This window comes from Perca flavescens, chromosome 4, assembly GCF_004354835.1.
Source record: "Perca flavescens isolate YP-PL-M2 chromosome 4, PFLA_1.0, whole genome shotgun sequence".
Taxonomy (NCBI): domain Eukaryota; kingdom Metazoa; phylum Chordata; class Actinopteri; order Perciformes; family Percidae; genus Perca; species Perca flavescens.
In genome coordinates this window covers 36,942,170-36,967,752 of record NC_041334.1, presented here as the reverse complement: position 1 = coordinate 36,967,752, position 25,583 = coordinate 36,942,170, and the positions used below count along the sequence as shown (strand labels likewise).

Sequence of the window (25,583 nt, the reverse complement as noted above, 5' to 3'; positions counted from 1 at the left end):
TCCTAATTAATAAAAGCGGGGACAGTAGACAGGTTTCTAAAGGACGTCACCATCGGATGACTGAAAGCTTGTAGAGAAGACTAAAGCTATAGTGCGTTTCTGTCTCCCCCCATGAGGAATTCTAAGTAATGACAACAATTTCTGTCGGTGCATCCACATGATACAGTTGCTAGGAGCCAAGGAGGAGACGGAGGATTAATAAAACATGATGGACTCTTCAGAAGAGGTCATTATCTTTACTCGAGTTTCTGCGCGCAAGTCTCCGGACGACACCGATTTCTAAACACAGCCATACTGAGAAATACAGAGAGATTTTGGATCATTTAAAGTTTCAGTGTCAGACTTGGTGACAGCTTTTCGAGGTGCAGACTCGTGGCTTTAGATGAAAACTGCATCACGTTATTACACTTATAATATTACACAGGGGGGGAAAAAAGTCTGTTTTCATGATTCTGTGTGGCTGATGAATACGTAATTCTGAATACACATATACAATCCTGTATTGAGAGTTTCAAATGAGTGAAACTTGCCCTGTATACACTGCAGGTATCTAATGAGGTTTAGCGCTAATGTAGCCTACCATAGCTGGCATACATCTAGTGTTGATGGTGAAAAAGCTCATACAGTGTTACAAATGAGGGAGCTTTTATGCTCTTAATTTTATATATGCTAAAGTTACTTTTATTTTGTTATGCTAATGTTGCTCGAAGGGACCTGTCTGTTTGAGACACCTGCAAGAGCTACCTTTGTATGGTCTTGGTAATCGTTATCACTGCTGCTAGCCGCCGTTTCTCAATGGAAATCCAATCATGTTAGCTAGGTACTGTAGATTTTTACTATTTGTTTTCAGCACGTCTATTTTCAAATAGTAAAAATGTCCATTTACTGGATAAATTATCATGACATTGTGGCAACTTGATTTTAAAGGTCCTATGACATGCTGCTTTTTGGATGCTTTTATATAGACCTTAGTGGTCCCCTAATACTGTATCTGAAGTCTCTTTTTTTATAGGCCTTAGTGGTCCCCTAATACAGTATCTGAAGTCTCTTTTATATAGACCTTAGTGGTCCCCTAATACAGTATCTGAAGTCTCTTTCCCGAAATTCAGCCTTGGTGCAGAATTACAGCCACTAGAGCCAGTCCCACAATGAGCTTTCCTTAGGATGTGCCATTTCTGTGTCTGTAGCTATTGAGGAGGAGAGAGGGGGAGGGGCAAGGTGGAGGGTGGGGGTGTGTCCTTGACCAACTGCCACTTTGCTTGTTTGCAAGCCATGATGTCTCTCTCTTTCTCATGGGCGGGCCAAATTCTCTGGGCGGGTAAAGCAGAGAAAGGGGAGGTAACCTTTCCTCTTATGATGTCATAAAGGGAATTGAAAGGCAGAGCAGGATACCCAGGGCTCGGTTTACACCTATCGCCATTTCTAGCCACTGGGGGACCATAGGCAGGCTGGGGGAACTCATATCAATGTTAAAAAACCTCATAAAGTGACATTTTCATGCCATGGGACCTTTAAATACCTTTCTGCACACGCATCCTACATTGTTTGTAAATGGGAAACTTGTCTTTACAGCTCTCACAACAACACAACCTTTTTAAAAATCGGAGGCCTTGTAGCCTTACAGATTGTCCGAAACTGTGAGGGATTATGTACTTACACCCCCCACTTTTTCAAAAAATCCCCCGTGGCTCCCGAAGTGGAGGAGCTGCTCGTTGAAGAACCAGGTGAACTTGAGCTCCAGGGATGGGTCGTGGCTCACTTGACAGGGCAGGACCACACTCTCCCCCCACGGTGATGTCCAGCGTGGATGGCAGGGTGGTGATGGCAGTCGGCTCTGAAACACACACCGCGCACATTTGATCAAAGACAATGTTCTGCCCCCCCTTTTCCAGGCATTATAATTCAGCACGGGAAATGGCTTTGCAAAACGCCAAGCCCGTCCATCATCCTTATGGATATGTCAGACTCAGTTAATAGAAGGATATATGGAACAGAGCACACAGCAAACTAGGGCGCGCAGCTACTGTACAATAACTGGTATTTGTTTCGGCCTGAGCTGGTCTCTGTGGGGACTCAGAGTGTTTCTCCTGCATCCTGAGAAGCCTCTATGTGTCACTGCCAGCTCAGCCTTCAGCCTGGAACTTCCCCTGATTGGCCCGAAAATTCCCAAAACGCACCGCTAGGGAAACAGTAAACAGCAGCAAGCACTTCTTCCAGTCGTCGCTACTCTCTTTTCAAGCCTGCAGTGCATTACAATGACATCGCAAGGGAATAAGGCAAGCATCCCTTATCTACGCTTGTGTTTGTGAGCAGCAGAGGAGGAAGGTGGAAGCACATGAGAGTGGCGAGATGAGTGGGAGAGGCTTTGTTCTCAGAGTGTGCAACACCTGTCTCCCTCTTGGGGGTGCTGTGATTACTTGGTTGAAATTGCCACTCTGAGCACACAGACTAAATTAACCATGGCAAATGATCCCTGGACAGGCATAGATTCATGTAGAAAGTGCCGGCAGTGCACTCTTCATCCAGAGTGAATTTGATACCTCCATTGTATTAGCCCCCTCCCTCCCCTCTGCAACGTACACACCACAAACACCACAAACACCACCACCACCATACACTCCCGATGTGATTTATCTAACAGTTTTCTGATATCAGGCCAGAATGCTATCAGCTGGTAGGTTTTGTCATATACACAATGAGAGTGCGTCTGAGAGCCCCAGTCCTCTATTGTTGGGGCTAAGTGGTGAACAATGGCGGCGCAGTAAAAATGTGGTAATAACACACAGGAGGTATCCAAGGGCCTGTGTCTGCTCTTTTCTAAAGGGCCGGCTATACTTTGCAGAACAAGCGCAGGAAGAAAAAAAACAAAAAAAAACTAAATTACATGAAGGGTAAGAAACACACTTTTCTGTTTTGCAGTGGTTTTCAGGAGGATATTCTAAATGATGTGAGGAGAAGGAAATAGGAGAAAAGAAAAGGCTCAAGAAGGATCTACTGGGAAATACTTGAATCCACAATCAAAAATATTTACTCCTCTTATCTCTGAAACATACTATGAACATTAATCTCCTTTATTATTCCCCAAGCAGGACTGGTGTATTTGCCGCTTTCCTACCATGAACTCCTCTCCTTGTGGTGTGTGCTGCCCAGTCTCTTAGTGCCTCCAGGGACTGACTGTGACAATGATGGTGGGAATATGCTCCCTTATTACCATGCTCTGTCATCATTTGTGACAGATGATATGGACAACCAAGGTTGGTTACACAACCACACACTGGGCTCTTGAGCATAATTTGATTGATTTCCGTCTTGTATAATGCCTTGTTAACCTGCTGCCACGGTAAAGGAGAGGATAGTTACCCACTCACTTAACCGGGTCAGTCAGAGACAAGATACAGAGCATGCTAACATGCTGGGACAGACGTGGTGGCACCTCAGGAAGGTGGGCGGCAATGACAGGTTTCAGTTTGTACTGTAAAACAAAAAAGAGTTCTCTCCTCAGTCATCTGTTGTTACATGAATAATCAACTGAAAATATTTAAATGTGTGAAAACCCAAAAGTGTTAAAGGCGTGATTTCGCCAACCACGAATAAAAAAATTAGCAGGATAACAAATTCCACTTGTACTGTAGTCAGGGGCGTAGCACAAAATTCTGTGCCCTGTATAAATACATTCTCTAATGGGCCACTCCCTGCATCCACAGCTATTCATACTAGTATCTTTTTGGGCCCTCTTCTGATAAAGGCCCTACGTACTCAGTCCCATTTCCACCCCCAGTCCGACACCACTGACTGTACTAACCGTTTTGTAATTCAGGAGAATTATTTCACAAAGCTTAAAAATACACTTGTGTTAATGGTTGTCTTTGAGTATGGTTGTCACCAAAACTTACCCATATCACGGTTCCAAAAATAACCCTTCTGTTTAGGTCCTCATATAGTTAAGGTCTTGGTAGGGTTCGAATATCCCAAAAAAAGGAAGGAATATTTTAGAATCATTTCCGATTTCCCAGTAAGAAGGCTGCTTTGTGCCGATAAGCGTGGGTTGCTGCCCAGTTTTATTTTTTATGTAAATATGAAATATCCATCTAAATAAAGGCTTTTTAAATTTTTTTTACAAGACGAGTGCCTTGGATCTTTTTTTCTCTTTGAAGGACTATTTTGTACTCATTATAGGGACAATAATTCAATTCAATTTTATTTATAGTATCAAATCATAACAAGAGTTATCTCGAGACACAGATAGAGTAGGTCTAGACCACACTATAATTCACAAAGACCCAACAATTGCAGTAATTCCCACAAGAGCAAGCATTGCTCTTGTCGCTCGCGACAGTGGCGAGGAAAAACTCCATTTTAGGCAGAAACCTTGAATGGTGAGGAAAACTTCCTTTTAGGGAGAAACCTTGGACAGTAGATAGAGACAGTGTTCGTCTGTTTCACTTTCACATTAACTGATTCCAATAAATTACAGCAGGTCAGCTGAACAAGCAAATGTGAAATGTGTCTGCAGGTTAGCAAACAATTCAACATACAAGAAGAAAATAAATAATGATTGAATATTTATTTGGGTTTATGTTGACCTATTTTCACTAGGTATAACCGGTGCCTTTTCAGGAAACTTCCTAGACAATGATTAGGAAATAACTAAGGCTGCTCCCTCTTAGTCGATCAGTCGACTAATCGGTCGTTTTGGTCTTAGTCAACTTAGATTTCTTTAGTCGATTAGTCACGTTTGATGCTTTTTTCATGCTGAATGACTTATTTCCAAGAAATGTACGAGCACATCTCTGGTAAACACAAGAATTAAAGTGGCGCCTTTGCATGACTCTTTGCAGAGAAACTCAGATTTACAGATCTGTCGATTAAATCAACTAATCAATTAGTTTAATTTAGTTCAATTAACCATTGAATGAGTGTTAGTCGACTAAGAATTACTTCAATTGAGCACAGCCCTAGAAATAATGGACTTGTATAATAAAGCCTGACTAAAAAAAAGATTGCCATGGTCTCCTGTGTCAAAGTGACATGCTTGGTGGGCCAACCATCCATCCTGACCTCTTCCCTATAGAGATGTTTTGAGAAGTGAAAACACTGCCATGCAAAATAACGTCTGATGGAGCTTTTTAAGCTGAAGATCCCGACATTGTTTAATGCTTAAATGAATAAGAAATGAATTCATATATTTTTATTGAAGCAACATATCAAGTTGGACTCCTAACCTGAAGTGAAGGAGGTGTGGGAGCCAAAACAGATGACTTACTGACTGTGGCTCACAGTGGGAACACTCCGAGAAGCTGCACAAGCATTACATATGGCTGACCAGAAAACAGAGCGAGCTAACAGTTACCAAATGACTCCATGCTCCTCTCCGAGGCGTGCTGATAGGCCTCACACGGCCAGTTTCAACAGTCTTCCCACAAACAGCAGCCATCATGAATAATGCTCACACTCCTCTTCCACTCCTGTGGAGAATCCCCCCAGCTTTAATGGTCTAAAGCTGTAACGTGTAAGAGCGTATTCTCTTTGAGTGTAGGCTATAGACACGCTGTAGTTTTCCACACAAAGTGAGTGATTTGAGCTTGAATAATGCATAGAGGAGGGCATCGAAGAGTCACGGGCCATGTGATCTGGGGATTTTGAAAACAAATTTAACAAAGAAAAGCTTCACCCTCTAAGTCCTTCAAGCTGAGATTCACACAGATGATGCAGAGGCATGTAGGTTCAAGACAAGCACAAACTTGTTAAGGAAAGTGTTTTTTCACTGGTAGGTCAAAGGCCTTTACTAAAAAAGTACACAGAGGCTAAGGTTTATATCATGTATTTAAAGGTAACCTGACCTTAACATGCATTGCATTCCACGTTGCTTAAAAAGCCCTCAGCGTAATATTTGGTCATTTTGGAACAATTGTCATTCATATCAACAAACCAAGAAAAGTGATTTCGTCAACACAGCACAAACTCCTCTTACACGCTTTTTTGAGCGCCACTTATTTTCCAAAGCACAAATCAAACATTTTTTCAAGGACAAACTTCAATAGTGGGAAACCCTTGTGTACTTCGATCAAGAGATGCATTCAATATGCACTCAACACCGTATTCATAGGCTGCGCAGTGGCACATCTGTAGCAACCTGCTGGTGATCACAGACAGATGGCTGCTCATTATTTTTCTATATGGGTGTCAGGAGTCACACGTCGCATTTATTTCACATAGTTGCTGGCAGAAAGGCTTTGATTGGACAAAAATACGGCTCCCAGACTTTAGTGTGAAAAATTGAATGTTTTTAGGTCCAAGTAACTGAACAGATGATTTATCTTCTGTCTTATACAGTACATCCAAAAGCCAAAAAATGACTAAAGCAATGAAAGTGCCATCTTTCTAGTTTGATATTAAATCGTATGAAATTCCAGAGAATATTTTGATTTAACAAGATTAAAAGGGCCATACTCCATTAGAAGTGGAAACGCCCTCCCTCCTTTCAGATGCTGGAATTGTAACTTCTAAAACCGACAATCCAACATCCGTCCTACTTTGTGCAGTTTTTGGACTTCTCCTTTAATCCCTCTTTCTTCATAAACCCTCTTGCATTCTTTACAGAACTATTTCTGCTTTATTATTACAGAGTGCAACACCAGAAATGTCTTCCAGCAGAGACTGTCTGAAAGTGTGTGCCTTGTATTCTAACAATTATCGCGTCTTGCCCCTCTCTATGGTGGCAGACTTTTCACTCCCCCCTTTGAGAGTTGACATTTGGAACAGCTATAAATACTTTGCCTGCCAACATTTTCAGAAGACACATCTTACGAGCTTGTTTTATTCAAGCATAACCCGGTCAGTGTATACAGCCATGCTAGTAGCTCTGTGAGGCTGTCCCAATGCAAATGAAAGCATGTCAACATGCTCATAATGACAATTCTAACATACCAATGTTAAGCGGGTACGATGTTAACCATTTTCACCATCGTAAAGGTGCTCTAAGTGATGTCACGCGTTTATTAGGCTACAACATTTTTTGTCACATACACCAAACATCTCCTCACTATCCACGAGCTGCCTGTCCCCTGAGCACACTGTAAAAAAACGCGGTCTCTGTAGACAGCCCAGGCTCCACAAACGGCAACAAAAACAAACTGTGCCAACCTGCACCACCAAACATAACAAACAGTGTTCCAGCGTTCCAGCCAGTAACCAACAAGAAGGATTTGGGGGTGGGGGTTGGGGTGTTAATGGAAGGGAGGGAGAGGGGACGGGATGAGGAGGAGGGAGGGGCGAGCTAGCCTCGTTTTGTTTGAAAATACTTTGAACGTCAACAAGAAGTGCCGTCACCCAACGTCGCTTAGAGCACCTTTAAAGTTGCTCTAAGTGATGTGATGCGTTTTTTAGGCTACAACATTTTTCGTCACATACAGCAAACATCTCCTCACTATCAGCTAGCTGCCTGTCCCCTGAACACACTGTAAAAAAACGCGGTCTCTGTAGACAGCCCAGGCTCCACAAACGGCAACAAAAACAAACTGTGCCAACCTGCCCCACGAACCATAACAAACAGTGTTCCAGCCAATAACAGACAAGAAGGAACTGGTTGAGTCATCACTGCAGCAGCTTTAGCACGTAGGCTACTTCCACAATGCATATTCATGACTCAACCAGCTCCTTCTTGTCTGTTATTGGCTGGAACACTATTGTTTGTTATGGTTCGTGGGGCAGGTTGGCACAGTTTGTTTTTGTTGGTGTTTGTGGAGCCTGAGCTGTCTACAGTGTGTTCAGGGGACAGGCAGCTAGCGGATAGTGAGAAGATGTTTGCTGTATGTGATAAAAAATTTTGTAGCCAAAAAAACGCGTCACATCACTTAGAGCACCTTTAATGCAGTGTTTTAGTATGCTAACATTTTCTAATGAGCACTAAAGAAAAAACACAGCCAAGGATGATAGAAATCGCATCAGTTTGGCAGGTATTTAAAAAATTAAGGGATCACCAAATTCATAACAATTCATCTTCAGGGGAACATAAATGTCTACACTTAATTTCACAGGAATCCATCCACTAGTTGTTGAGGAATTTATTTAAAAACGATGTTGCTAACATGCCTAAAAAGTGTGAAATACCTTAAATACAAGTGAAAACCAAGAACATCTTACAATAACAAAATAAGAGAAAATACTCAGTTTTACTTTCCAAACACCACGAAAGCAAATGGTTGCAATCATGTGTCACAGTGATGAAAAGATGAAATGCCTTCAGGGTTTACAGAGGCAAACAGAAGTGAACGCAGCATGAGCTCAAAAGTTTTGCGTTAACTGACCATCTGTAATGATGGGAGGAAACCCTAATTGCAACGGCTCATCTCCAGTGTAATCAAAATTCAGGGAGCACATTTATAATCAAGTGCAATTAATCTGCTAATATCCCCCCAGTGTTGGAATAATGGGGACATTAACTGGGCTCATCTGTTGTGACTGCTCCTCCGCTGTTTGCTAGGTGGCTCATTCACAGCAAGAGACGCTGAATGCTTTTTGACAGGTATTTTTCAGCATTCATATCACCAAAGTCAATTTGAATAAACTGCTGTCATCTCCCATAAGGGCTGCTCCCGCAACACACATTTCTCCTTGCTAAACAGGTTTCCAACCCTAAATGAAATAGTGCATGTAAATTACCCCATCCCATTTTCCAAACAATATAGATTGTGACAGAAAGGCACAAGATCATATACAGGAACATCAGCTGCAGAAAACAGCTACAACATATGATGATGGAAAGGCAGCAAGTAAGAGAGGGTGTCAAATACAACCCATATTCCCTCTCACAAGAATAATAAGTGGATAACAGTCTATTTATGCTGAGAAGACATACGCGGTTTACGCTGTGTTTCCTTTCAGCTTGATTGAAAAATCACATACAGGCCCATCAACGTGAACCTACAGAGAGAGCGGCAGGATCACGCCCACATCCCCACCCCCCCCCCCACACACACACACTGATTGGCTGGGGGGGTTCTATACCCCTTTTCATTTCACAGTGTGGGATAAATGGGTAAAAAGAGAGTGCAGAGTGTAACCTGCAGGGTGTAGCAATGCTGTGCTTTTTATTATGCCTCAAAGTCGAGCTCTGTGCTTAAACTTTCACAGCAATGAACACGTTCATGTGCAAAAACACAAATACACATTATATATTACATATACACATTTTATGCTGTTATTTCCTTCACTTCAATTACACAAAGGTTACTGAATTTCTTTTTATAGAAAGCCAGAGTCGTAAATGGGAGGCAGAGTGAGGCATCAGCATAAATCAGCGGCAAGTTGCACTCTAAGCTCTCCCTACATTCTTGACTGCTGCTGACTTTTCAAGCATTCATAATACATGAAATCTATCTTTTATAATTCAACAGAAACAGGAAACCTTGAGTGATTTACAGAAGAAAGCGCTGGTCTAGACTTTTTCTTTAAATTACATTATGTGATGTGTTTTCTGGTGAAAAGGGAATTACTGAATACATACAGTATTCCTCTTGCTGTTATTCACATTGCCATTACTCAATGCTTTCAAAGAATTCAATCAAACACTAATGCCTGTGAGGCTAAAAAATAATTTACGTTTCTATAGGAACTGCTTGGAGAGAAAAAAAGAAATCCAACAGATATTCTAGCAGACCTGCTGTTGACACGGCTGACACAGGATTCTACATATCGCTAACTTGTAGAAGACAATTAAATGGATTGAACCTTTGAGCAAAAATCATAAACTTCAGGAGAAGAAGGAGAGGCTGTCTTTGAGACTTAATGAAAAAATTATTTAACTTTAGAGAGGAATACAGAAGTTCTCATCACATAGTCTGGTGAATTTGAAGGATTTTGGCACTGCTTTATTAGTTCATTTTCATAGCCCTGTGCAATTCATTGCCTAACAGGTGAAAGGTCTCCTTATCACCAACACAGGCAAACGATTAGTATTAGTGTGTGCTGCTGTTTACATGTGGATGAACCGTATTCTCTCCCAGGTGAATAATGGTTCTGAGGGAATTTGCTGAGGACAATCTTGCCCACAGGTTTTACCTTGACACATCAGAAGCTGCTTGTAGTGAAACTGAAGAAATGCAGTGGCAGCTGTCCGATTTGTCTGAAAGATTTGATGCAAGGATCCCAAAAATCTGTTGAAATATACATGTAATCTACACCAAACCTTGTGAAATATGAATCATGAACCTTTCTCCCTAAGGCCAATATAATGAAGATCAATAATTCTATGAATCTACACAAGCCAGCCAACGAGGATGGTCAAGGCAGAACATATAACATTTACACAAATGAACTGTGCAACCTCCGTGAACAGGAGGTCAAAGTGAGGGTATAGTTCACTGAATATGTCAGCAAATCCCCCAGGAACTAGAGGAGGTGAGAAAACTATCCCCAGTGGAAATAGGACAGAAAAACAGCAGTGTGCACAGAAAAAAGCCACCCAATGCACTGCACTTTATGCCCAAATAATTTCATACACAAAGGCAATCTAAAGTGAAAGTAGTAAAAACATTTTAAAAGAAAGAAAAATAAATCCTTTTAAAGGGAAATTAAAATGTTAAAACAGAGACATAAGGATAATATGCAATATACTGTATTTTTATGATGAGTATTTAAGTCAAAGGCAGTGCAAACTGTTTTTCTTAACCTGATCTAAAGTGGTCTAAGTTGGTGCTTACATCCTCTGGAAGTTTGTTCCAGCTCTGTGGTACACTGGGAACAGTTTGCAGCCCTCCAGCTGATGAATGATTTGAGAGGCTGAGAGGGTTCATATTGTAATAGACAGTCAGATGTATTTTGGTCCTATGCCACTGAGAGATTTAAATATAAGCAGCAATACTTTAAAGACTCTTTTCTGACACACTGGAAGCCAGTGAAGATATCTGAGTACTGATATAATGTGTTCAGTATTCTTAGTCTTAGTCTTTGTTAGGACTCTCGCAGCTGCATTATTTATCTAACTTGCTGTAAATGAAAGCATTGATATGTTTCTATCAGTCGTGCTTGGACATGAATCCTCTGATTCTTGCTATGTTTTTGATTTGTTAGAATGCAGACTCTGAAATTGATGTGACATGCCTGTTTAAGTTCCTCTGAGACCAAGATTACACCAAGATTGTAATTTGTCTCTCACAACCAAAAACGTGAGTCAAGTTGAACGCTAATTTTCAGCCTTCCTTCTTTCAGTTGTTCTCTGCATGATTACTTGATTACATGATACTTGATGTTGTGTATAATGTGGCCTTATATAATATATGAATGTTGAATAGAAGAGGTCTAAGGATTGATCCTTGGGGAACCCCACATATCATGTCGGTCCGCTCAGACGAATAATTACAGATTGAGACAAAATAGTTCCTGTCCTGAAGATTGAACCACTTTAGCATTGTGCCTGAGAGTCCAACACAATTTTCCACACCGCCCAGTAGTATTGTATAGACAAATGTGTCAAAAGCAGCACTTAGATCTAATAAGACTAGAACTGAAATCAGTTTCTAAACGAATATCATTCAGAGCCTTAATGAGAGCTGTCTCATTTATGTTGTGGGGCCAAAATCCAGATTAAAATTAATTAAAGTAATAATTTGAAGTTACCTAGTTGATTAACTGTTTCAATTATTTTACTTACAAAGGAAAGTTAATTGTGTCTGTACAGTAGTTGGTAGTCACAGTAATCCAGACTACTTATTTTGAGGATAGGCTTGGTGACTGCAGTTTTCAAGGCAAGGAAAGTTACCTGATGAAAAAGAGCTATTGACTATCTGCAGTAAATCTGTCACCACACACCTAAAAACGTTTTTCTGTTGGTAGAGCATCAAGACAACAAGTGGATGGCTTAAGATGCCCCACAATTTCTTTTTACCATATTCCTTCCATGTGTGAAGGTACAAATGTCTAACAACACTGCCTTTTTTTACACAGTATATCCTCTGTCAGTACTGGAGGCACTGAGGCAGTGAGCTGAATGTTTTCAACACCTCTGTCACTACCCGATGTGAGTGAGATTAGTGAGTTGCGCATGCGTCACTTTGCGACACACAGGTAGTATAGACCAGATTTCACGCAGATCTGTTTTGCTGTTAGCCACAGAATAATGAGATAGGTACATTACAGAGAGAGACTTCTGTAATATCAATACAATAAAAATGGACCTACATAATGAAGTTCGTTATGTAGGTCAGTAATGAGAAAAAGCCCTGCTCCTCATGACTTATCCAAATACCAAGAGAACGAGGTGGTTGGAGTCTTCAAAAATCAGTGTCCTTCTCTATACTGGTCATGTAATATTTATGAAATCAAATACTTGTGGTTAGTTTTTCAAGGTGCAGCATGAAACATCAAGCAACTCCACGTGCTGTCAGAGTGAAAAACATGCATTTCTTTAAGAGGTGTCCGGTACTTTATTGGTCACGGTCCCTGCTGACTGAATGTGATAAAATGGAAAGAGGAAATAGGAAATACCTTTAACTGTGACACTTCCTGTGCTGCTTGCCACGCCAAACTGGTTTCTTGCCACACAGGTGTAAAGACCTGCATCAGATTTGGTTGCATTCCATACCCGAAGGTTACCGTTGTCCAAGATGGAGACCCTGTAGTTAAAAAAAGAAAATAATTTATATTACTGCCGTAGCATCACCTTGGTCAAAAGTGCAAATGCTGCTGTGCAGACATTGTACAAATTCAACTGTGTGGCATGGGGTTGACGTAGCAGCAAAGACACGTGACTAACACAGCAGAGAACATTTCTCAGTGTCGCTAATTAAGTTCTGCTTCTTTGCAGATGACAACGATAAGAAATGGGATTGCATTTTCAGGGGTGATTAATTCAGCCTATGACTTCGAGATATCTAGGACAACAATACAATGGCTTCATGCCCTTTATACAATGGCCACAAGTGCTTTAAAAAAGGTCGAAAGGCCTAAACAAAACTTGGCATTTTCTAAATAACAAGCAAAAATGGAAATTGTGCCCTTGAAAGCAAGGTACTGTGGGAAATCAAGAGTGGACCAACTTATTAAAGTTCGCTGGATTTTAATGATCTGAAATGCTCTGCTGAATCTGCAAACTGTAAATATAAAAAACGGCGTCAGCCTGATTGTGAGGGGGGGGGAGGGAAGATGTGTGGCCTTCATACGCAAACGTGTGCGTTATTCCATACATTTGGAGGACATGTGTGCGTCATTCCAAACATTTGCAGGACATGTGTGTGTTATTCTAAACATTTGCAGGACATGTGTGTGTTATTCTAAACATTTGCAGGACATGTGTGCGTTATTCCACACATTTGCAGGAACACACGTAAACACTTAAAGCTGCACCAATCAATATTTTTTATATTGACATATATCTGCATTGCATTCATTAACAGTGCAACAGGACCAAAATTCAAAGTAACAGACCCTGTGTATCAGCACACTAGCTTCCTAGACTGATGCCACTCCCTGCAGGCATCTTAAATTTATTCTTCTACTGCTTTTAATTGATTCAAAACAACCGTTTGATAGTTACAGATAATTGAAGATGCAGTCTGAGCTGAAAACAGTGAGCTTAATGTGTTTAATAGCCGTGGTAAAAGTCTGAATGACACATGGCAAAAGAAAACAGTTCATCAAGTCTTTCTGTTATGTGAACAGGGTGTTTTCTTGAATGCATCAGTGATGCATTTAACAGGATGTACTTGTGAAATGTGGTTGATCCAGTGACATAGTGTTATATCCACCCCCCTGCTTCACTGTCTACTTGGAGTATTTTTTAAAGTGGTGGATGTGATAAGAAAATGCAGAGACAGTCAGTGTAAGAGAATCTACTTCTAAAACCACATGGTGCTGCAGAGTGGAGACTTTTTGGTTTATATCAGGCTGAGACAAAAGTGCTGAATGCAAAGTAGCCAACAATGACCATCAGTTACATGAGGGGCATAACGCTGTGTGGGATGGCCCACAGTTACTGACATCAAACCTGGAGGCTGATCAATTTGAAGAGAATGGGCCATTAAATGGCACCACAAACCTATAACTGGCCATAACCCTGAGCAGACTAAGCACAATTAAAACAACTACTATTCATTAATTACATTGCATTGCTGGCGCTCTGTGCATTTAGCAAAGTTTGTCTGATGACTCGTGTTATCTTTTAAGGTTAACAGTGACTTTTTACCACGTATGCATCTATTATCAATTGACTAGTGGCCTTTTTGCAATCAGTAAAAAAAAAAAAACAAAGAAAGAGAACATTATTTCAAATATCACGAGCTCTCACCCCATTCAACCAGCACAAGGCTCACAGCACCACCTCAACAGAACTAAATACCTGCTTTTGTGCTTTGCGCTCTGTGTATCCACAATCCCCTTATCCTCAGGGACAAAATAGCTATCATGTTACTTGTGCACCATGCGTCTTGTAAGAGGAGGCTCTGCCGAGAGCGAGCAATGGTGCCGCATGTGAGCACAATGGCTCTTATGGTGAGTTAAATCCTCAGTGGCCCTCCTGTGGAACCAGGACTGTAGCCGTTCACCGCATTGTCTACCTTTTTTGAAGCATTATATGAAGACTGGGGAAGTGCTTCCCTTTCACAGACAGTACAGAAAAATGAGCAGACCGGCTGTCTGCATAAGAGTTCTTCATTTTAGTCTGAGGCTAATGGAGGAGCAGATGAGGTCAAATACAGTAGACGTCAACCGAGGCACAGCAGCGGTGAATAAGAGATGAAGGCTTACTATTAACACTTTTCAGTTTTGCTCCGGCCTTCCCTTGTCTCTGCCGTGGCACTGACAACATGTCTGTGCGATGTGCCCATTATGTGAGGAGACATTTCCCACCTCCATCCCGGGAGAAGCCAGCGGAGGGGCAGGTATCAATAATTCACAGGTGAGATGAACAAGAGTGCCACTCCTTTCATCCCTGCCTCACACAGGTTTAATGGACAAAGCAATAATTCTCCTAAAAGGAGGCGATTATTTTGAACAAGGCAGGATGGCCAAATGCACTTGTGTAATCCTAAAAAACACAGGTGTGTATTTTGGGTGAGATCAAGCCTCTGAGGACAGGGCCTGTACAGTGTTGATCCTCCCTGCTCTGTGACAAGATGAAAGAGACAAATAACATCAGTCACAGAGCAGCTATCACCGGCACTGTGAAGTGGAAATCGCAGGAAAGAGCCTGGTCCAAAATAAAAGCCTGTTTTTGTTATTTCCTTGCATTCTCTTTGAGATGCTGTTAACAGATGCAGACGTTGCCTTTTTGTAAGCTTCCCCACAATCAAAAAGGCATTTGAAAGCCTAGTTTTGATGTTTCATTCAGACATATTTTGTCTTTGATCTGTTTGATAAATTCTACATTGTGAAAGGAAACTGCCACAATCCAAATAATGAGCCACAAAAAAAAAAAAAAAAAAAAAAAAGAAGATGCGTTGAGAGCAGCGACTTTGAAATAAGTGTGGGCCTGGAATGTAGAGCGAATTTCTAATGGCAGCAGCTGGCGCCTCATGCTCAAATAGTAGAATCGTGTTAGCTCACTTTCTACATAAAAACATTAACTCGCTAATGCCATCGAAGAATAGCAGTGCACTCATAAAAATTCAACATACAACAACAACAATATGCCTAATCACAGATTAGATCCTGATTTGAGGGGTTTCAAGCAGGACCGTTCATGAATACTTAGTGACTCTGAGATGCCATGGCTGATTGGTAGCATGACTGCAGGGTGGAGGCTTGTATGCGTCTCTACTTAATTAACAGGGTAAATAAATCCGGCTTGTGAAAATAGGGGTTAAGATTCTATCAGTGGGATTACTCAGCCATGAGACCACAGGAAGAGAGCAGCTCGTTGCAAGCTTACGGTATTTCTACCAAATAATTAGTCCCAGCCAAGGCCTTCTTTACACAAAGACTAGTGCCTCAGTGCACACACAGTGTGCTCAACTCACCATTGAAGCACCCATCCACTTCCAAATACCAGACAAGCCAATGGAAGAAAAATAAGTAAGTGTGAAAAAAGTACCGCGGGGGATGTGTTTGATATTGTGTTTGCCTGCCATGCCAAGCTCCCAGATAAGGTGTGCCTGTGTTACTATTTCCGACCCACATTGACCATCATCGACCTACCTGCAGGTGATGTTTCTAATCATAATTGTATCAAAAATGTCAGCGTTGCTAACAGCACTGGAGGTGAGAGTCTGTAATGCGGCGAGTGTGCGGAGAAAGAGGCGAGGTCACCATATCCTCTGAGCCGGGACAGGGTTGGGACCTAACTTTAGGTGTTGATCTATGCTCTTGGCTGCTTTAAAAACCCTGAAGTGTATATGGGGGAGGGGCTGTGAGATAAATTGAAAGGCTGTCTCTCCTAAGGTTCCCCACAGAGTGCTGTGCTGGAGAGAAACGGCCTTGTCAGTAGCATAAATCAAGCCAAGCTGTGCAGCGTAGACGCAGGACTGTACAACCTGCCGAGCGCGATGCAACTGCGGTTCACTTTCTCAGATGTCTGCTTTATGCCGCATCATGACTAAATGAATATGCATTCTTTTTTCTTGTGATGTTGTCAACATCAAGGTTAACCATCAATTAGAGAACACAAAGCAGGTACGCTCTTGATGTTAATTATTTTTGTTGTTCTTTCAGTCAACAAAGGGATTGGCTCACGGTGGAGGAACAAGGACACCTGGGCATTTACTTTTGACAATTCTCCGATATAGGTGTAATTGATATTGATTTTTCTGCTGTACTCAGACCTGTACCAATGACTTGTCACAGGGATCATTAGCTGACTGCAGCAAATGATCAGAGCATTACCACACGGCTCTAGTGGTAGGAGATGATTAGCTTTGAGGGTATTTGAAATGTAAAGATGTGCCCGACTAAAATTAAAACGCTTCGGATGCTTTTGGGTTTACAATTTGGAGTATGTATAATGCTTCAGGGCAGGTTTGGACAGCACTTTTGGGAGCAAGATGACAGTTGGTGGGATGAAGAAACAGAGTACAGGAGGAGGAGTTGTGGCCTAAATATGCCAGTCAATCGGTGCTCGGCCTGATCACATTAAAATACCTGGTAGCCAAAAAGGAAGCACAAACCAATCCCTTGACAGCTCGATTACAGTTTACCCTCGCTGTACAAAAGCACCGTACCTTGCAGACAAATAACCTCAATCAAGTAGAAAATGCCCGTCTGACAGGGATCTTTTGGAGGTGTCAATCAAAGCTCAACAACAATATAACAAGTGCCTTTGCAACCGCTGTTGCGGGGAGCGCTTGCTTTAACACAGGGCAAATGAATAAGAATGACTGACACAAAATAAGCACTCAATCTCCAAGTCTCAACAAAGGCAAACTCTGTAACTGGAAGCCGAGTTACAGTATGTGCTCTTCTTTTCTACTGGGCTGCATTAACGGTGGAGTTAGTCGCAGGCAATACTTGAAATTACATTCCTTTTGGTTCACTGTGTATTGGCAATTGTCACCAGGGCAACGGTTAGCATGAAAGTTTCTTTGGCAATATTGTTGTTAGATAAAAACACAACCAGGGGACAGGGGCGCCGGGCTCCGAACCAAGTATTAATCTATTCCTCTATTAAAAGGAACACCACCGCTACTGCTCCAGTGTGCATTATCATAATGTAAGCAGGAAAAAAATGTTAAGTTCTTCCCCATAGCCTCAACTGGTAGGATAAATGGAGCTTTTTCTTTCCTTTTCTGTATGACTTTTTTAATAGATACAGCAGGACTTGTACACTTGTGCACTGCATTATAATAGTAACAGTCCCGTTTGCTAGGCAATTTATTTAAATTAGATGTTCCATTTCTAGATTTATTTTCTAAATAACAAGACAAGTTAAGCCTCAATTTTCTTAATGCTGAGATGAATGAAATTAAATGTATTAGACATTTTGGTATATGGTCTCACTTCAACAATAAAGGGAAAAAGTGCTCAGGATCACATAATGTCCCCAGGCATGGAAATATTGTTAACTTGTTATCGGTGCCTATAATGAAAAAAAATAACAATAAAAAGTCTACTGTCAAAGGACCTCAGTGCAAATGAACCCTCTCAGAATAAATGTTCTGTAAAAGTGTGGATTTTTTTTTTTTTTATAGGAAGGTGTCTTAATGAAGCAGTATGATTGAGTATGTTTTAATTCCCGCCTGTGGAACATGTTGTGTTTGTGTTGGTAATTGCATTGTGAGAGTGAGTCACATCAACATGGGCTGCAGAGAGGTTTTGCGAATGTACTTACAAAGGATTCTTTTAATCACAAATTGCTCTCCTGGTTTATCCCCCCTTCCAGAGATATTCATCTCTTCTTGTGTGCGGAGGTATCCCTTCAGGAATAAAGAGCACACACATGTTCCACAGGAAATTGTCAGAGGAACCAAGATGGATTACTCATGCTGCGTTGGCGGATTCTCACTTTGAAAAATGATATCAGCCACGGTCTTACAGATAAAAATAATCCCAGCGAGCAGTACATGGGATGCAGACGGGTAAAGAGGGTTTGGACCTAATCTCAGCAAACATCTCAGAATTACTTTATCTCTGGTCTAAGACTTATTTGACTTTGTCAGTCAGCACCATATTCTTTGCAGAGATGTGTTTTACAATCCCCCCCCCACCCCTCCCTCCCTTCCTTCTCCAGAAAAGGAAAAAACTGCAAAAACTGCAAATTATATCAAATGTACAGTCGGATGGCAGTACATTATCTCAAGTCTTTATGATTTAAAGGATATACTCTGTCTGTGAGTGATGCACTGGGATGTCGGAGGCACGGCCATAATGGCTGCAAGGTAAATTGATCTATTAATAATGTTTTTGTTCTATAAATACAACAACAAATTGAAATGAATGCCTGTGATTATGACTGACAAGCAAAGGTCGATGTAGAGTCTGTCCATCAGGGAAGTGTCCTTCAATATAGATCACTCGGACCAGAAGTCAGAGGCATGTTAAATAGTTGAGTTTAAAATGTCAATTTGGCTATAATTTAAAAATATGTATATACAAAGCCTGCTCTGTGTCCGTCTTTCCTCTTTGCTATTTCTCTTTTCTGCATTCTTAGTGGTTCAGTAAAAACTCGGATTTAAGTTTTCCTGAAAAAATGAACAGGAGACCAATGCACATACACCCTTGTAGAGCAATGACAAAAAGTGTGACTGTATGTAATGTAGTGTGGTGTTACTGTATGTATTTTAAGAGCATTAGAGATGTGTAGCATCAAAGACAGACTACATTTAGTAAACTCAGTGTTTTGCCACAAGATTAAAGTCTGGAAAATGCATCACTAAATTTATCAATTCATCAATTGACTGTTAGCTAATCTCCAATAAGTATAATGAAAAAACCCGTCATAACCCTTTTTAGCTGCTTAGCTTACATTGTAAACAAGTAAAACAGAAGTTAGATTTATACTTTATTGTTTGTATTTTTACAGTAAATACTTTAAAGGAACACACCGACTTATTGGGACTTTGTCTTATTCACTGTATCCCCCAGAGTTAGATAAGTCCATACAATCTCCGTGCGTGTCATAACTCTGTCTGACCCACCCACCGCTAGCCTAGCTTAGCACAGATCCTGGAGGTAACTGGTTCCAACTAGCCTACTGCTCCCAATAAGTGACAAAATAACGTACCTATTTACATGTTGTGATTTGTATAGTCACAGTGTGTACAAATAACAAGGTCACATGAGACACAGCCATCTTCTAACCGTATACAAATTGGGAACTATATTTTCAGAAAGGCGAAGCACTGCTACTTCTGCTACTTGGGCGGAGTGATTTGCTAGCAGCACCTGGAGCCTTGTGGTGAGGAGCAGAGAGTAACAACGGCGCTTTTCAGGTGTTGCGCTAATCACTCCGCCCAAGTAGCAGTGCTTCACCTTCTGAGAATATAGTTCCCAGTTTGTATACGGTTAGAAGATGGCTGTGTGTCATGTGACCTTGTTATTTGTACACGCTGTGACTATACAAATCACAACATGTAAATAGGAAAATGTTGTCACTTATTGGGAGCAGTAGACTAGTTGGAGCCGGTTACCTCCAGGATCTGTGCTAAGCTAGGCTAGGCTAGCTGTGGGTGTGCCAGACAGCGTTACAACACGCACAGAGATGAGAAGGGTATGTATGGACTTATCTAACTCTGGGGGATACGGTGAATAAGACAGAGTCCCAATAACTCGGCGTGGTCCTTTAAGGACAAGGACTAACCACTGCAAAAGTACCTATTCTACTCTTCCTTTGTACAGGTTATGTTACCAGATAGCTTACATTACACCCTTGAAATAAAGACCCAGGAAACCGGAGTAGAGTGTAGGCTTTAAGGTAGGCTCTTTCAATTTTTGTAAAAAACACTTTGATCTTCAAATTAAAGAAAAGTAACTTCAATATGTAAAAGAATAAGAAAAAGAAGGGACTTAGTGAAAAGAGAGGAGGGTTTTAAATACAACTACACAAATTCAATATAAGTAAGTAAATCATTAGATGTCTCTAATGCAAGACAAAAAATGGAACGGCAGAACAGTACCGCTATCTCAGATAACGAGGTGGCGGGGGTTGCTGGGTGTAAATTTCAAGACAGAGCAGGACAGATGCGCTAACATTTAGCCTGCACTTTAGGCTAAACAAAAATAAAACTCATCCCAACTCTCCATGCACACTGCTTTAAATCCAAAACTCGAAAGGCTGGCTGTTGCCTAGTTACTAATCTATGATTAGACAATCGCCGTTTGGGAAAGGGGTTTGGCAAACGATCAACTGAGGTTCGAGTTGGACAAAAAAGCCAACAATGAGTGTTAAGTTGATACTGTGACTGATCTCATAACTCGTAACCCTCTTAAAACAGATCTTAACAAAGATAATCTACCATGTTGTATATATAAAATAAAGCATGATTCTGCTCATGCATGGCCGAACAAAGTCATTTTGATGATTAGAGTTCTGTGTCTGAGGAAAGGAACTGGCAATCTTCTCTTGTACAACCTACTAAAAAAAAAAGTCTCTAATCCAGGAAATTGGCTATGATCCATCCTCGCTAGATCGCACTGAGCAATGTCAAGATCATGAGCTACTTGTTCATCTAATCCAAATTGATCTGATGATCACAGCATGTGACACGCATGGTGCAGTCCCCCCTGCTTAGAGCCACAAATATATCAAACTAGTGATTAATTTTCAATGACTGAAGTGACTTGGATAGCCCGATGAACAAGGGTTGGAAGGGTCAGTCACCACCATATTCTTCGCAGAGATGTGTTTTACAAAAACGGCAAATGATATGGAATGTACAGTCGGATTGAAAGACACCAAAACTTTATGGCACTGCATTATCTCAAGGCTTTATGATTTAAAAAATATACTCTGTCTGTGAGTGATGCAGTGGGATGTGGGAGGCACGGCCATAATGGCTGGAAGGTAAATTGATCTATTAAACATTTTGTTGTTCTATAAATACAATACAAATTAAAATGAATGCCTGTGATCATGACTGACGAGCCAAGGCCGATGTAGAGTCTGTGCCAGATGACTTGGGTAGCACAATGGCCAAGGATTGGACACAAGGCGCAAAAAAAATAGAAGGCAAAAGTAAAGCTATTATTAGAATGCCTTGCTACTTTCTGTTATTTAAATATATTCAAGCCATATTAAGCCATCTGGGTGTGCTAGCCTGCAGTAGCTGCCTTCCATGTTCAAATGAGTCCTACTTGCCTATAGCCTTCAATGTAAGCTTCCCTGCTGACCTTCCAACATCATGTATGCCATGGTTATGAAAGGATTTTAGAAAGAGAGAGATTTGCTTTTAACTTATAAATCCCTTCATTAGCCTGCTAATCAAGTTAGCCATTTACCTGACTTTCGTTCCAAAAGAAATGTACAAAATGTGGCTCAGACTACTGAGGTTTCAACCAACCAATGAGATTATGTCTGCCTCCTAAGGAACTCTAACTCTGAGACATGTTTGGATAAATAAAACATTTACAGTAATTTGCTATGCGGATATGTGTGCTAGCAGGCACCTCTGAAAATTGTCGGGTGTTTGTCTGCAGCTGCCAGGATCAGCAAAGCACTAATCCTCCGTTTGCTCCCATTCTCAGTCAAAGGGACCACACTCCTTCACATGGCTTTTTAAGCTATACAGCCAGGGTGGAGAGGTGTAGGCAAAGCCAAAATGAAAAGCACCAGTCAGCTGTCCACAGCAGCCCTGGTCAGGTAGTAAAACTTTCGTCAAGGTAAAGTAATGAAATAATTCCTTCTGGGCACATCTAAGCTTTCAGTATTCAGGCCTGGCGCTGCTCACTCACACTGCTAACCTCCATAGAGAGTCAGAACTCCACTTCACAAGCAGATGTTCAATTAGAGGCAAATGAGGAAATTAGAGATCTGATGAGAAATAATGTGAAGCGACATTTAAACATGACAAACAATGTTTTTAATAAGAATAACAGCACGAATCCTAGGAATGAGAATCCTGAAATAGCAGTTATGGGCCGTCCGTTCACACAAATCTTTTAATCACCGCCTTTATTAATACACCTGTTCCCATACAGCGGTTATTAATTCCAAGCCCTTATAAAATTAAGCCCCGAGACATTTAATGGGACCCTTATTAAAATCTCCTTGAAACAGAAGAAAGGCATCCTGAAAAGATAAGAAGATATGCGATAAGTAAATTAATGCAAAAACTGGCTGCTATGCCTCCTCCACAGTTTTGGTGTTCTCCTGACACTGATTCTTTCTGGAGTGTGTCTGGCAGAGCAGATGGGCCTATAAATGGAGATCACTCTGCGAGACATCTCTTCATTTACGTGACAGCCATGCTTATTTGCTGTGCCAATGTAGGAGGGATATACAATTTGCAAGAGGGACAGTGTACCAGGGGGTCATGACTACAGATAGAATCTGGCCGATCCAGTTATAGCAAATGTTGTTCCCTCTACAGACTAATGGACTAATCAACATCCGGATAACATACAGATGCCCTCTTGTGTCTTCACACTTTAACTCAGTGAGCCACTTTTGAGCTACTTTAATCTTTAAAGTCTTTAAGTCTTAAGTTTGCACCTACAGCTCTGGCATGAACAGACACCACTTAAAGCTATAAACACACCTAGTAGATGATTTTTTAAACCGCTCCAGGCACGAAATGAGTCAGAGAACATCCTTCGGTAGTAATTGCTTATGCTCACTGATTCATACGGCACACTCGCTCTTCAACGTGTGTGTCAATAGTTTGGCAAAAGTAAAAAGCACAATTAAAGAGGCCTCAACGTGTAGATCTGAGCTCAATTTGTGACAAGTGATAAAAAAAGAATGTTGGGTGGAAGCAGGGGCTGACATTCGGGCCAACTTCCCAGCGGCATTTTAGTTCTCAAAGTCAATTGCGCAGACTTTGAAACAACCATCAGTGTGTCAAGCTACTCGGATGTGGCCACTTTTGAGATTTGACGGAGTTTTCTTTATTAGAAAGGTACGTGTAATTTGGACGTGTTAAACATGGAATTACTGTGTAATGAGATATAAACTGTGTTGACCCGATTTCTTTTCCATACAGATTTAAAATATTGGGAACTACAAAAACATTTTCCACATTGTCTTCTTGACAGTATTCATCATTGTAGAATTTTCAGTTAAATGCGACAAATAGATAGCATATCTATAGGGCATCATTGGTAGCTAGGATAACATCTGTTCTATTCAAAAGATATGAAACTGAGTCAAAGATATTTAATTATGTGAGTGACAGCACATGATAATCTGTGATCTTTAAAGTCAAACTGAAATTAAAATGTTTTTTTTTGCTCAGAATTGTAATTACCAAAATGAAAAAAACTGAAATGTAGTTCACCAGCTAGTGACCAACGATGTTGCCATTGCTTTGTGATTTGAGCACATGGTACACAACTGTCGCTATGAGGGCTTGTTGGGAAAGTGGGCAAAATGTCTTGCATCACTGTTAGAGGCAACAGGGCTATGACATGAAAATTTTGGCTTGACTTTAATTTTTCAAACTTATCTCACACACATTGTACTGTAGAAGACCTTTTGACACATCATGTCCTAACCACAGCAACCATTCTGGTCAGAGATGCCAACAATTCCTGCCATCAGGCCAGAAGCCAGTGGTGCAAACATTCCTAGTCTTTAGCCTGCTAACTGTAGTTTATAACCCACGGCCATCCCAACTGATTGTCTAAATAAGCTGTGATCTACAATGTAAATGTGTGATTAAGACGCAGCTTGTTTGTACTGACCCACAGTGAATGCACTGATGAATAAGGCAGTGTTGATTTAGACACTTTAAACCACTGAAGAGGGAGTGTTTTCCAGCAAGATTAGTGTTTCTGTCTTATCATTTCCCCACCAAACTAACCAATAAAGGCTATTTTGATCACTGGCTAAGCAGGCAAAATGACAACGGTTGCTGTGAGGTTTCTTGGCAACAATATGCTTTTTAAAAAAAAGAAAATTATGTCTCCACGCTGGCGTGGTCAGAGGCATTATGTTTTCAGTCTGTCTATCCGTCCGTCCTTCCATCTGTCTGATTTTTGTGAACGATGTGACGACCCCTCCCACTCTGCCCGCCTGTCACGTTCTGCTCCTTTGTTCTGCAGGTACTGGGAGTGGGCGGGTAGGTGGAGCTGGGAGGGTCGTCTGTACCTGGCCATCTGGGCGTGGCTTGCAGAAGGCATGAAGGACTGCCCTCCTGGGAGTCTCACTCTCTCTCTAGCTGGACCTACTGCATTCATATCAACACGTTGTCCTTTGTTTGGTTTGCTGCACCATGCATTCACCCATCCACACACTGCAAACACGACTGATGTCTTCTACACCTACAGATCCCGCCATTAAACGTATGTTTAGTTAGGTAGTGTTAACATGTCTAATTAGTTAAATAAACTACTTTATGACTGATCTGTGTGTGACCTCCCTTTCGTTGCCGGCCTTGAGCCAGGCGGTAACAACGGGATATCTCAACATCACCTTGTGGAAATTTCTTCAAATTTGGCACAAACATCCACTTGGACTCAAGGATGATGATTAGAATTTAGTGGTCAAAGATCTGTGCTGCCAGGTTGAAGATGTGTGAGAAGCATCCATAATACCTTTTTTATTTATTATTCCTTAAAAGTCTTCACTACATATATTAAAAGAGGCAGGACCGACATGTATGTAAAGTGCAACTTGACTGGTTGGAGGAGGCATACAACAGTAAGGTGGTAATTGTAGTACACAAGGTTTTAGTAAATGCATCAAGTACTAACCTTATCTGTTTAATTAAAGAAGGTAATATTGTAACTACAAAATATTCACACCCTGTTAATTTTCACATCTCACTACGTGTTTTGGATATTCAGTAGTGGTGGGAATCACCAGAAGCCTCACGATGCGATATCGTCACGATACTTATGTCACTATACGATATTATTGCGATTTTAAACATATTCGATATTCTGTAATACATTGCAATTAATTGCCTTTTTCCAACTTTAAATGTTCCCCCAATTTCAAATGATGTCCCCAAAAGGAACATTTGTCATCTGTTTTATCTAAAAAGATATATGTTTTGGTCATC

General features: G+C 41.0%; 1 protein-coding gene across 1 annotated transcript in view; it reads right to left on the bottom strand.

Moving 5' to 3' along the window:
- Positions 1–25,583, bottom strand: part of cntn4 (contactin 4) — a 168,192-nt gene that overhangs the window by 9,889 nt on the left and 132,720 nt on the right. The window contains 3 exon segments of the mRNA XM_028576693.1: positions 1,658–1,786; positions 1,788–1,834; positions 12,484–12,611. Of these exon segments, the coding sequence (XP_028432494.1) occupies positions 1,658–1,786; positions 1,788–1,834; positions 12,484–12,611 (304 nt within the window).